Here is a 13,456-nt window from a genome sequence, read left to right on the forward strand (position 1 = left end):
GAAATTTAAACTAGTTGTAAGTTATGTTCAAGGCACCTTTTTATAAATAGTTTTTTTAGAGATCATCCTACATTCACACTAGTTTAACCATGTAAACAAGTCTGTGAAAGCTCAAATTAAAGGTCACTTTAAGATCTGTGTGCCAAATACTTTAGAAAAATATCATATTGCATGGAAAATTCAATGAAGTAAGATAGATCCATCTGCTGCCCGAACAGTTAGATAGATGCTACGGGGTATACTATTAACAAGATAAAGCCTAAAAGAGGTTTTCAAAAATTAAAGATAAGTAACATGCAATGCATTAACATTTGTGTTTATCATTGTACATAAATGCTGAAAAAAATGCAAGCCACTATTCCTAGTTGAAAATGTACATAAAAGCTGAAAAAAATGCAAGCCACTATTCCTAGTGCTATCCTATTTTTAAAGGGAAAATCTTTGGAAGCATTATCATTTGAAGTTTAAAAACATCCTCCATCTTTTTTCGCCTACATTTAATCTTACAATACGCTAGTATATACTTTCTTCACAAGGAAAATGTATAAAATTAATCTTACAATATAAACACTATAAACAACTCCCTTGAGACATCTTCTGGACACAGAATCTCTGTAAAGACTTCAGTATAACAATTCTAGGATAATTATGAAAAAGTATGTACATTCGTTTCAATGTCCTAGACCCCAGAAGAAACCCAAGTAAGCTCTACAAAAGTTGCCCGTCAGTCTTGTCCAGTTAAGATTATGTCCAGCTTTACTACTCTTGCTGTATTTCAACATCATCAACAAAAGTTTTACTTGTTTTTGTGTAGGAAGTTCCCAAACTTTTGCATAAAACCTCTCAGCTTATTTTCATTAGGCTGCAATGGATGGTAAGCAGTTGAGTTGTAGCCGACCATGTGATTACTCCTACCATAATTATTCCCTAAGGTCTTGCTTTTGATATCTGAGAGATGTGAACTGCTGTTGGGTGCATTTCCTGCAGGTTGGCCAGCATTTTCAATCTTACAGAATGGCTCAAAGCGACTATAAACACGCCTTTCACTCAAACGAGATCTTAGCTCCTCTTGGCGTTTTGAGCTTGCCAACTGTGGTGTCATTGAACTTGCTCTTTGAAGAGCAGAAACAGGGGCACTTTCGGGAGTAGTGTTTGTGGTGATTTCCTTTACGTCTTGATACTGAATCTGTTCTGTATTAAATCTTGGGGTAGACGCATCTCCTGCAGTTTCTATGAATTTACTTTCAAGGGGGCACAAAAGAGGACACTTTTTATTGCTTTCATCAGATGGAGGTTTTGGTGACTTTGGAGACTTTGGAGACTTTTTTGGGCTCCCGGTGACATCTTCTTTACTTCTGTTTAAGCTACCTTGAGAATTTGACGATGTGTTTCTCTTTCTCCTTGGGGAAGAATCTGTCTTATTCTCAGAAATCTTTGGCTTTTGATTCTCTTCTTCAGAAACCAATGTATCAGAACTACTACACATTCTGTAAAAGGCAGTACCTTTGTTTTTTGACAAGTTTTCCTTCTTGTCTGGTGTGAGATTAAGAAGTGACCGCAATTTCTGGGATCCTTTCTTTAGAAAACTCGGGGAACTCTTACTTTCTTTCTTAGATGTGCAATCCTTACAAGACTCCTCTTTGCTCGATTCAGTGAGAGCAGCCATAGAGATTGCCTTGCTAGCAGTCGGGCTCTTTAGCTCTCCTTTGAGGTTCTTTTCCTCCTGTGGCAAGTGGTTGGTCACACTGTGCAAACTTTTAGAGGTCTTCAGTGTGTCTTCTGGAAGTTTTGGACTAACTGGCTGCTTAAGTCTATGCCTAGTCAATGTGCTGTAAACATAACTGGATGCATGTTTGTTGGCACCAGGGTCTAAAATAGACTTTGAATTAAACATGGGAAAACTTCTCCTTTTTAGTATATTTTCATTTTGAAGATTCTTCAGATTTTCTGTGTGTTTGTCTGCACACAGTGTTGTGTACAAGTAGGGAGATGAGTCACCTGTTGCATTTGAATTTACAATAGGTTTTGTGTTGTCTGCAATATGAATTCTGTGGTTTTTTGGTGCATCTGCTTTAAGTGGGACATTGGTGCTAGTCTCTTCTACAGTATTATCTGTTCCGTTTTCCACACTTGGAGCATGATTAGACGTCCCTTTAGGTGTTGCACTTCCCTCCGACCCAATTATAGTTGAATTTGAAGAACTTGCACAGCTGCTTACTTCCTGCTGTTCAGGTAGAGTTGGCTGAAACACCAATGACGATCGCAAGCGAGAATGAGAATACAGCGCATGAGCTTTAATATTTTCAGCTGTGTCATAGCTATCGTATCTGTCACCCAAGGCTGACCCGTTAGACTCCACTGGATAATCCGATTGATCGTTCAAATATGACTTAATTCGCCAGTTACGGAGGAATGATTTCGTTGTGTGTTCGAGGGTGGGCATCCTTTGCTGCAGATGACGGATATGATTATCTGTCCCATTAAAAGACCTCCGTACAATTGAATTTCTTTCCGCAAGATTTACCTTTGGTCGTGAAAACTGATCAGCAAAACTCTGCTGGGGTGTATTGTAGTTATTTGCATACCCTCCTCGTAACGAAGAAACAATGCTAAGGCTATCAGATGGCATTTTCCAAGCATTTGATGGATTGTTGGCTCTATTAATAGCTCTGTTGAGCAACAGGTAAGGTGTCCTTTCTGGCTTCTCCCCAGCATAACTATGTCTCTTCCAGTGCTCATTTTTTTCACTAGGTTGATACTGCTGGATGGCATTTTGCATATTAAAACCCGGATGAAATGGTTGTTTATTATAGGCTTGATTTCTCAACACGTATTTATCTATTTCGTTCACTGCGTATCTTCCACGAGTTTTCCAACAAATAGGATCTATCTTGTGAACCTTGTCTTGCCTACCAAAAAGGTTTCTTTGGCTAGAAACTGAGGCCAAGGAAGACACCGAGTGCTGGTACGTGTCGTTATCCCAGAGTGTCCTGCGACTGTTCACCCGCACTAATTCTGGGGCAAAGGAACTAGGAACAGAAGAACGGGCATACAGTGTCCTGAACTCTTCATCAAAAGATTCAACCAGCTGTCCTGTGATAACTTGAACCATACTGAGGTTGGTTTTTTCAAATGACCACATAAAGCTGAAAGAGGAACAAATGACCATTAGAAACAGGTTTTTTTTTACACTTGTCCATCCTGATAAGAAAACTGTCACACAAACCTGGGTTTTGTACAAATACTTTCTAAACAAATAAATAAATAGGCATGATTCATGTAATTTGGACTCGGAAGGTCTAATCTAATACCATTTGAACTCAGCTGGAGACTTTCAACTGCTTTCAGTGGGAGCAGGAATTAGTCTATAACTACTTAATTGCCCTTACAAAAAGTGGATATTGCAAAAAAAGTATTCACAAATGTAGAACAGTGGACTAAAAGTACCTAACGGCGCAAAATTACCTCTACAAAGACTAAGCCAGCATTGACTAGGCCACTGAGTCAAAGAATGTTAATGTGTGGTTATGTTGTGAAACAAATACATTTGAAATAATACGCAGAACTGCTTCTGAATGTACTTCACTCTGAACACATTTTCAAAAAGATGCACCTCAGAATTGTTAAAAACTTTACAATTTCTACTCTGCACCCCAAATTGGCTATGGACATTGCTTTTAATTGAATTGATGATATTCTGATGAAGGAAATTTTCCTCTTTTCTATTGTACTTAGAAAGGCTGAACACATGCTCAAAACTAAGCAGCTATAGCTACTTTACATCTACAAAATGGGATAAAATAAATTAACATGTACATTAAGGATGTTTCAACATGCCTAATAGCATGGTGTTGAAAGCATGCAATTTTTAGATTACAACAAAGAAAAATAATCTGTTTTGCAATCCTATTTTCAAGAAAAAAAAGGTGAAAAAATGAAATTTAATCAATGAACTTGTTTTATTTGCATTTGTCTTCTGGATGTTAGAAAATACATTTATTGTATTCACATAAATAGCTTGCTGATTTAATTTTATTTGTTTTGTTAGTTTTTTTATTTTTCAGGAAATAACAGTGTATTGAGATTAAATCAAATCATAATGCATATTTTTTCTATTTTTTTTTCACAATTAAGAATAATATATTTGGTAACATTTGAAGAAAACCCTCAACTTTAAATTCAGTTCAGAGATCAAGAATTCAGAAAGACTCATCTTTCCTGTTATGAATCACTTGATTCTTTTACAAAGCAAACTTAATTTTTACAGAAATTGATGATTCCAGCCCCTGTGGTGCTAGGTCTTAAAGCAGTGTTATTTTTCAAAATGAAATGGGAAAAACTATCACATTCTCCCAGGCTCCAGCACTGTGTGTAGAAGTCAAAGCAGGCAGACTCTCCCTGGACTCTCTTACACTGATTCATTTATGAACTTCTCACTTACCTCACTATCATTTACATACATCAGTCTGAATTTGGGGCTGCTCGAGACTCAGAGGAAATAAAAAAAAGCCCAGATTTTTGAAATCTTACAGTGGTGGAAATGTATTAAAGTCTGTGGCTTGTGGGTATGACACCCAGGCACTATGCTGGCAGAAACTAATTCAGTAGGTCAAAGAAGAGACGTGTAGCATGAAAAGAAGGAAAATATTTAATAATGTGTGAGATAAAACTGTCCCTGCTTTAACTTAGTATTTTCCAGCTCTGCAAGGCTCTAGGTTCTTCCTGCCTATGCTTTGAATGCATACAATGGAAATGAAATGGAAAGTAAAATAAAGAAACTTAGCCAAATATAAAGAAAGACTATGTGAACTTAACTTGAGCAATTTTGAATTTGACCATGATATACTACAGAGTGCCATAGAATAGGTATACAATGTTTGCTTTAGAAGATTATTGCGAGGAGGAACTGTTTAAGAGAGTTCATGAAATAATTTTGACAGCCTATTCTTGACTGAATGTTAAACAAGAATAATTCAGACAATATAAGACAAATCAGGATTTTTCTCTCTTTTTAGGAAGTCTTCAGCTGTAGCAAAAGATATATCCTTCATTTCTTATTTGTGAAAAACTAACAGAGTATCTCAAAATTTGGCTCTGTGTTAGGCTAGTTAGCAATAAGTATCTATAATAATTTGTTAAATTACAGAAAATATAATAAAATTTGCCCATCGAGTTACCTGGGAGAATTTTCAGAAATAGAAAAAAACCAACAAATTAGCAGTAGGAGAGCTGCTGAGATGAGAGGTTTTCTATGGACACCTCAGTGAATGATCTTACCTGTAAGAACCATATATGACTTTCTTACAGTCAACAAGAATAAATTTTTGTTCCATTTTTCCATGGAATTTTGCTCCTGTTTTAGAATAGTAATCTTGTCCTTTTACTGTCCGCACCCTCATGTTCTGTAAAAGACAATTGAAATACTTTAATTGGTATACTGCATTCCATATTTAGCATCCGGGGATTTAAAAGACAAGAGGTACAGTAGGAGAAGAATTATATTATTGCATATTAATAAACACTGCAGAGAAGCAAACTCTGATCAAACTTGTCCCCTAGGGACCCAAAATGGCAAGTTATTGCTTTGTCTTAATGACTGATGAGATTCCCTAAGCCACAGAAAATGGAATAAACAGAATTTTGCTTTTTCAATGCCACCACTCCCAGAAACGAGGTACTGGCACAAGAAATCTTCAGCAAAGTCTTTGACAATTTTTTGTAAAAAAAGAATTCTTTTCATCATCTGATGTACAATATTTAGAAGATTTCCAAGCATCTCAGCTAATCAGAGACAACACCTAAAGATCCAGTCTCACTTTTCTTTCATTTGGATAAGGCTGCTATATCTACAAACACAGACACCCCGCTCTAAGATGATCCACTGAATCCACCTGGCACCAGAATCCCTTGCAGTTTTACCACCAGTAAGATTTTTCCATCAGCTTTGCACCATGGGATCAATCACATTTCTAAATTCAGAGATGCTACCACAGCACAAACTCTAAGCAGCAGTTAGGTTTTAATTCCGTTAAGAACCTTTATGTTTTACTCATGTGAGCTCAGTAAATTGCACTTAGGAAATTTTACATGTTGGATGTCAAAAACATGGTCAATTTTTCTCCCAGACTGTGGATGAAATTGATTCAGCTGAGCCAGTGTCTTCTTTTTTTTTTTCTCTCTACTTGTTTTTTTAAGCTCATAGAAATAAAAGAATTCAAAAGAAGTGGTACAACACCTTGGGAACTGTACTAATAACAATTTTTAAAAAGTTCTTACATGGATGTATGGAAAAAGATCACAATGCATTTATCAAAAATTGTTACAGAAAGGTGCTTATTTATAGAAAAAAATAAAAATTATATTCAACGCAAACCAACCTACAGCATCTACCACATGCGGCTGTGAGATACAAAATGCTTTACAGGCCATAAAAATAGCTTGGAATATAGCTGTGAATGATCACAATATTTACTTAGTTTCTAGCCTTGCAGTATTTGTTCCAGCAATACTAATTTGTGGTGATTTACAAGTATCCCAGGGGGAATGAAATCCGTAGTTTAGTGCTGGCAGTAAGAAAACAGAATCTATATGATTATTACACAGACTGCATATATGGAAACAGTGGAATATAAGACTGGTTAACACTGAGCAATGTCTTCACAGGACTGCTACAAGGACAGGTTCAAAATCACAGCAGACCCGTTCTCTGTAAAGGCCAGATAAAGATGGATTAGGGCCCTTCATGAAGCAAAATGAGTAAGATTGTGCATAGAGTAAATTCAGCAAAATTGGGGGGATAAAATAAATAGGATAGGATAGGATAGGATAGGATAGGATAGGATAGGATAGGACAGGATAAATAGTCTATTTCAGTTGGAAGCGACCGACAATGCTCATCTAATCCAACTGCCTGACTACTTCAGGGTTGACCAAAAGTTAAAGCAGGTTGTTAAGGGTGGTTCAAATGCTTCTTAAACACTGACAGGCTTGGGGCATCGATCACGTTTCTAGAAAACCTATTCCAGTGTTTGACCATCCTCTGGGTAAAGAAATGCTTCCTAATGCCCAGTCTAAACCTCCCCTGGCGCAACGTTGAAAATTCCACTTCCCCTCCTCAGGAAGCTGTAGAGGTGTTTAAACGTATAGAAGTATTTAAGACTCCAGTCTATAAAGTATGACTTGAGTTTTCGATACAGTTACATAAACCTTTATTGTCTACGGGAGCACTTCCACATTTACCTAAAACATACAAAGCTAAAATAGATAAAGGTTGTAGGATTTTTAACAGTACAGTGTCTACTACAATTCAATGAACTTTATCTTTCCAAACAGAAACTTCAGAAAAATAGGAGAAAATCTCCATGAAATGAAAGCATATTTCTAAATAAAACATGCTTTCTTAATCACTATATATGTTGCTGTTGGTATCTTAAAACTTTTATCGAAAGAAAAAATCAAATCAAAGAAGCAAGAGTAACACTTAAAAGCTGCTGAGCTGGCAAATTACAGTTTGACTCAAGCTATTCAAGTTCTTTAATATTTATTTATTAGGTGAGTATTTACCTTGCATCTTTGTCAAGCTGTGTTTGAATATAAGTGCAACTCAGCTGAAATGTACAAAGACAGCTTTTAAAAATTACTTTTGTTTGTGACCTAAATGTTTTGCAAACGTGCTAGAAACACAAACCATAAACTTTATCTCTTAATTTGGCATAACAAATTGATAAAATAAAAGAAGTATTATCTAGAAGTGCTGTAAAATTTTAAAAGGTAAAATTTTTAAAACTGAAAATGCAGGTGGATGCTGAGGTCTATTTTCAGAAACAGTTAAAATAATCAATAACAGTAACAACCCAATTTGCATTACTGAATGTGGAGTTAACATAATTTTGCATCTCTACCTGCTAATCACTTTTGACAATCTGGGATGGTGTCTTTCAAGTTTTCTGCACTCCAATTAGAAGTTTTCTTATCAATGAAAGTCAATATTCCCACTTTCTAGTACGTTTTTTGTTGAACTCTGAACAAGCCAATCCCACTGAAGAAAATTACTATTTCTCCAGCAGCTACTCAAGCTTTAAGTAAAAGTAACTTAATAAAAAATTTTTATTTGAAAGTTATATAGTGAGGAAAAAGTAATTCCTGAAAAATAAAAAAAAAATCAAAACAAAACTGGAATTTGCCCATTCTAAAGATTATCAGAATAGCAAACCCTTATTTACTATAAAATAAAATTTCACGGATTAGTAATGAAATTTGCATTTACTTCAATGACTATTTCACCCAATTCTACATACCATGTAATTATATCTGTATGTCAGATTTATATTCAACTATATTAAATTATATTTATGTCACTGCAATTTGAAAAAGGTAACGTGAGAAGCAGCTTATACATTTTCAAATAACTACAGCGAGTAATGCTGGCCTAAAGGCATGCCAGTTGAACACATCAAATCTTACTGAGATAAGGCCTGATTGGTACTGGACAGCCTATCACTTGGGAATCTGGAATGCTGGAGGCACAAGCAAGGCTAATGGCTTCCAAATTACCATACTATATACAAAAAACCCTTTGCCTTAGGTACTCATAAGTTGAAATACAACTTCAAGTAGGCATATCTAAAGAAAAGGAATAAAATTTATATTAAATTGCTGTTTTTGTAAAAAAAATCGTAGTCACTTCCACCGTTCTCCCTTTTCTTTTCCTTCTCTTCAGTATTATTCCTCCTGCAGCTTTTCTGTCCTGGTTCCTTAATCCTGCCAACTCTTTTGCTCTCTCACTAGGTCATCCACTCAAAGACAGAACACGGCAGCATTACAAAGGCATGTGCCAGAGCTCATGCTCACCTTTCTCACATAACACTTCCTTTTCCTCTGCAGTTCATCAGGCATTCTTCATCTACGTCAAGACCTCTAATTAGGTGCCAGGGATGCATACTTTGAATAATCACCCAAAATACAGACAATATTTGAGGATATATAATAATAATAATGCATTCCACGTAGAATTAGAAGCAGTGAATATATACGTACAATAATAATAATGCATTCCATGTAGAATTAGAAGCAGTGAATATATACGTACTGAATTGCAAGCCCCATTTGGTATGAAATGCTGGGCTCTACCTTCCTACTTGGTTTCATCCTCAGGCTATAGGACTCCCCTGCTAACAGCAGTGTTATGCATCACTGTAGGTAAAGCAATAATTCCTTTATCAATCCTAAGAGGAACGTGCTAACTAAACCACACATCATGAAGGATCCCAGCTAGCCTGACAGGACACACAAAAGGGAGTAAGTACGTAAGATTGGCCATAGGGGGTCAAACAGAAAGTCTGGACTTGATGATCTTAAAGGTCCCTTCCAACCTAGACAATTCTATGATTCTGCCTGGTCCTGTAACCTATTTTTGTCAGCGACTTCTAGTTAATTCATATGGAAGAACAATTTAACCAAACACTTGATGCTTTAGGTTTTTGAAGCCAGACACAGAATCTTCTCCCTCCTCCAAGACCAGGTTGCAGGACACTAAGGGATATTTAAAATATCCAGTGGCTACAATTTAGGATGGCCACCAGAGCTATCCAGTTAAATGACACCCAACTGATGAAGAGGAAACAAGCTCTAACTACTCTTTTTATGTATGACTGCACTACTATCTTCCCAGAGAGAGACACATAAACATGACTTAAATTTCTGGAGTATAATTCAACATAACACATTCATTTTCATCAGTAAAAACCCTTCAATGTGACAGATAAGTACAGTGAATAGAACGGTCTCAAACATTTCACTTCAGCAATTTTTATTTGTTGAGTCTGGTTTTATCCGTGTTCAATTATTCACCCTGTACTTTCTGTCAAGAATATGCACAAAGAAGAAAATGGATGTCTACCTAGTACCCAGCCTAACAGCTTTAAAGAAAAAAAAAGTCACATTTCTCATATTGTTCATCATTACTGATGTTATTAATTATCCTAAGCCTCTCTTCTTACTATGAGATAATAGCTGCTGTACAAATACCAACCAGTTTTCAAGTTCACTTCTATTCTGACTTTGAATCTGATCCAAGTACCAATCACTGAAGATAAAATCTCAATGACTTCACTGGAGTCAGGGGTCCCCTAGCAAAGAGTTTTCCTCACAGGTATGACACCATGCTGTACATGCCTATTTAATAGCCAAATTTGACTTATACTTGGAAGTACTGGAAAACTTTTGGTGATTTTGGTAACACTGGTTAGAAATAACAGACTGCAATCAGGTCTCAAGAGTAGCTCCTGCTATGCATTATCTGGGAGCAGACTTCACAAAAGGAAAGTAAAATAAATTCATTAGTGGTTCTATTCTCTCAACCTGCAATTCACTAAAAATACTGAGAGGAGTATCAGGGGATAAACAGAACCTGCCAAATTGCTTTCAATACCCTCCTGTAGCAAGATGATTCTTCATTATTGCCAGAGAAGTGAAAATAGGATTCTGCAGAGCACAGAACCTCCATCATATGCCTCATCTCATATAAAATAAAACAGGAAGATCTGCCATCAGCTGAGGAACTTGGTTGACTTCTTGGGCATTAAACAGCATTGCCTATTTTGGTGCTCTGTTTCTAATCCAAAATTAAGTTACTGCATTGAGCATTCTGGTGGTACTGGGGATTGCTGCCTTGGTGCTGCATTTTGCACTGCAAATCTATTTCACAGTTTGCTGCAGCCCATGTCAGTAGCAGAAAAAAAAGCAGCAAAGCAAAAAAAAAAAAAAAAGCAAAGCATATCCCCAAAAATTTAGCTATTAGTTTTAGAAAAATCACCTGAAAGAAGTCTGAATCTGTAACAACTCTTCATCTTTCTACGCAAAGGAACTACTGACCGAACAAAAAGTCAGACCAGTGACAAAGTTAACCAAAAGAAGCTTAGGTAGAGAGGAGAAAAAAAGAAACACATTACTTACTGAGAAAAAATGTAGAACAGTCAGGAAACAGATGAATGAAATTGGGGAAAGAGAAATGGGAAAGTTACAAAAGGAATTGTTTGAGTTGAGTTCCACTGGTGATGTTATGGCGGACATTAAGTAAAAATCACCCCACTAGAAGATACGCTGTAGCAAAGACTAATAAAGCTCCTAGTAAAGCCCTGACTTCATATTCTCCTATAAGGAATTCACATAATCATCACAGAATGTATAGCCTATCCATTTTTTCAGTTATATCTTTCAATAAAGAACCCCTGAAATGCAGTCAGACTACAGATGAGGAAAACTAAATTTAATCTAGATTTATGAATAAAGTCCTCTTTCTTTCCATACAGAAGACTACTGAATTGTAAATCTGAATTAAAAAATACAGTTTCTCTCATCACTGCATCTCATTTTTTATTTATTCAAAGGAAAAGCAAAAGAGCCAGAGAAGGAGTTCTGTCAGAAAAGCTTTACAGAAACTCCTCATCATGAGTCCATGGCATGAGAAGCATCTCCCATACTCCTGCAAGACTGAACCAAATCATGCCAGAGAATAACAAGACCAGTGCTGCTGGTGCTACATCCTGAAGAAAAGGAACAGATCCACATATCTCCATCTTCTTCCTGCTTTCACTGAACACAAGGGGAGGACCAAAAGCCAAGATCACAGGAAATTAATGATGGTTTGGTTTTTTGTGAACTTTGAGAAATGGGAAAAAGAGAAAGGGAGAAAACGTCTCCAAGGTTCTTTCACAGTCACCAGCAGTTTCTCTTCATCCTCAAGAAAGGCACAAGAGAATTACTGTGGGAGTAGTAAGCTATTGTTCCCAGAGCAACAGTCACTGGGAGTAGCACTTGGATGAGAAGAACATTAATTAGAACAGCTTTATGACCAGCTAAACTCGAAACCCAGCACACAAGTCTCTTTGGCATATATTTTTCATTTTCTGATGAACCTTGAAGTATTCTAAGTAAACCTTGCAGACTAAATACGTATTTTATTTCTCCCATTGTTACAAACCAGAAACATATAATACATAACGTCACTGAACAGGTCAAGTCCAACCCACTCCAACCCACACTAATCTATACAAAATCCACTGTAATGTATGTACATTAATTCTTTCAACCACAGTATAAATGCCTGTAGGTCTATAAAACCATATTAAAAAGACAACCTTGAACCCACCCAAAAGAAGTTAAGCTTTTGAAACAGATGTAGATACACATTGCACAGAATTAATTTGAAAATTCATACCATGGCATTTTTGGAGACTCCACTTGAAATGCATGCTCCTTATTTCTTTCATTTTGGGAGGATAAAATTCATGCCATAAAGACATACACCATTTTTGGCAACCTCTATGGCATAGTTAACCCAACCAATCAGCAAATGGTGGTGTCTCAAGTTTCAGAGTATGGAAATATTGCCAAATACTGACTTCATGAAGGCAATCATGAGCACTGTTTAGAGACCCACAAGATATTTTTGATGTTTGCTTTCCAAAAATTCCCATAGCTGGTGTATTAGGCCACCAGAGGGCAATCCCACACACTCATCCACAAGAAACAAGCATGGAAAGCGGCGTGGGGATGGAAACTGGACCTAAATAAAAACTCCAGAAAAAAAAAAAGTGGACTAAAATACAAGTTTGCTCCAAAATTCTTTATCCTCACAAACACACCACACCTCTATCTGATTTTTGGACTGGGTTCTTAAAATGCATGTTGCTAAGAAGAGCTTTCATAATATTTTTGCCAAGAGTAAACATAGCCTAACGAGTTACAGAAAAAAAAAGGAATTGCAAATGGAACTGTAAGGAAGTTCAGCCAAGGCAGCGCTCAGAGCTTTGCAAAGAAACTCTGGCAACGTCCTTGGAAGTTCCTCGGTGCTATCTACAGTACAGTAAATCTAGAAGTATTTATGATGCATTTATGTCAGGTGAATGCAGCTCATGTTTTTTATTCTAATCCCTGTTAAATATCAGGGCAGCATAGGACATGTTGCGAAAAATGTAAACGTTAGTCTTCTTGTTATCTTTCTTAGAGGATAAAATTACATATTTCATGTATAAAAGTAATACTCCCTGCAAAAAATGTAAATGTTAGTCTTCTTGTTATCTTTCTTAGAGGATAAAATTACATATTTCATGTATAAAAGTAATACTCCCTAAGACACGATGCAGACAGAGGTGATACTACAGATTTCAGGAAAACAGTAGAATCTTGGGCCTTTTGAAAGTATTTTTGTAGGAAGCAACTTTAGAGAAAAAGATCATAAAATGAAGCAGGCAATTTATTAATTCACATAAGCTTTACAACTCTTTGCAGGTTACTTTAAAAGAAAGTGAAAAAAAAAGCTAAGTTTTTCAAACATGTAACATTCCTGAATAGATAATAATGGAAAATTATTTTATAAATAATTGTGTAATTCTATCAAATACTCTTGCTTTGACACATGAAAAAGATAACAAATTTTCTAAAGAGAAAAACATTC

The 13,456-nt window shown here is 36.2% G+C and overlaps 1 protein-coding gene across 1 annotated transcript in view; it reads right to left on the reverse strand.

The window, feature by feature from the left end:
- Positions 1–371: 371 nt before the first annotated feature.
- Positions 372–13,456, reverse strand: part of FAM83B (family with sequence similarity 83 member B) — a 91,014-nt gene continuing 77,929 nt past the window's right edge. The window contains exons 3-4 of the mRNA XM_014948920.1: positions 5,278–5,402; positions 372–3,146 (exon numbers count right to left, since the gene is read on the reverse strand). Coding sequence (XP_014804406.1) covers positions 797–3,146; positions 5,278–5,402 — 2,475 coding nt within the window. The 3' untranslated portion in view covers positions 372–796. The remainder of the gene's footprint in view (positions 3,147–5,277; positions 5,403–13,456) is intronic.

This window comes from Calidris pugnax, unplaced genomic scaffold (assembly GCF_001431845.1).
Source record: "Calidris pugnax isolate Ruff unplaced genomic scaffold, ASM143184v1 scaffold141, whole genome shotgun sequence".
In the NCBI taxonomy this organism is placed as follows: Eukaryota; Metazoa; Chordata; class Aves; order Charadriiformes; family Scolopacidae; genus Calidris; species Calidris pugnax.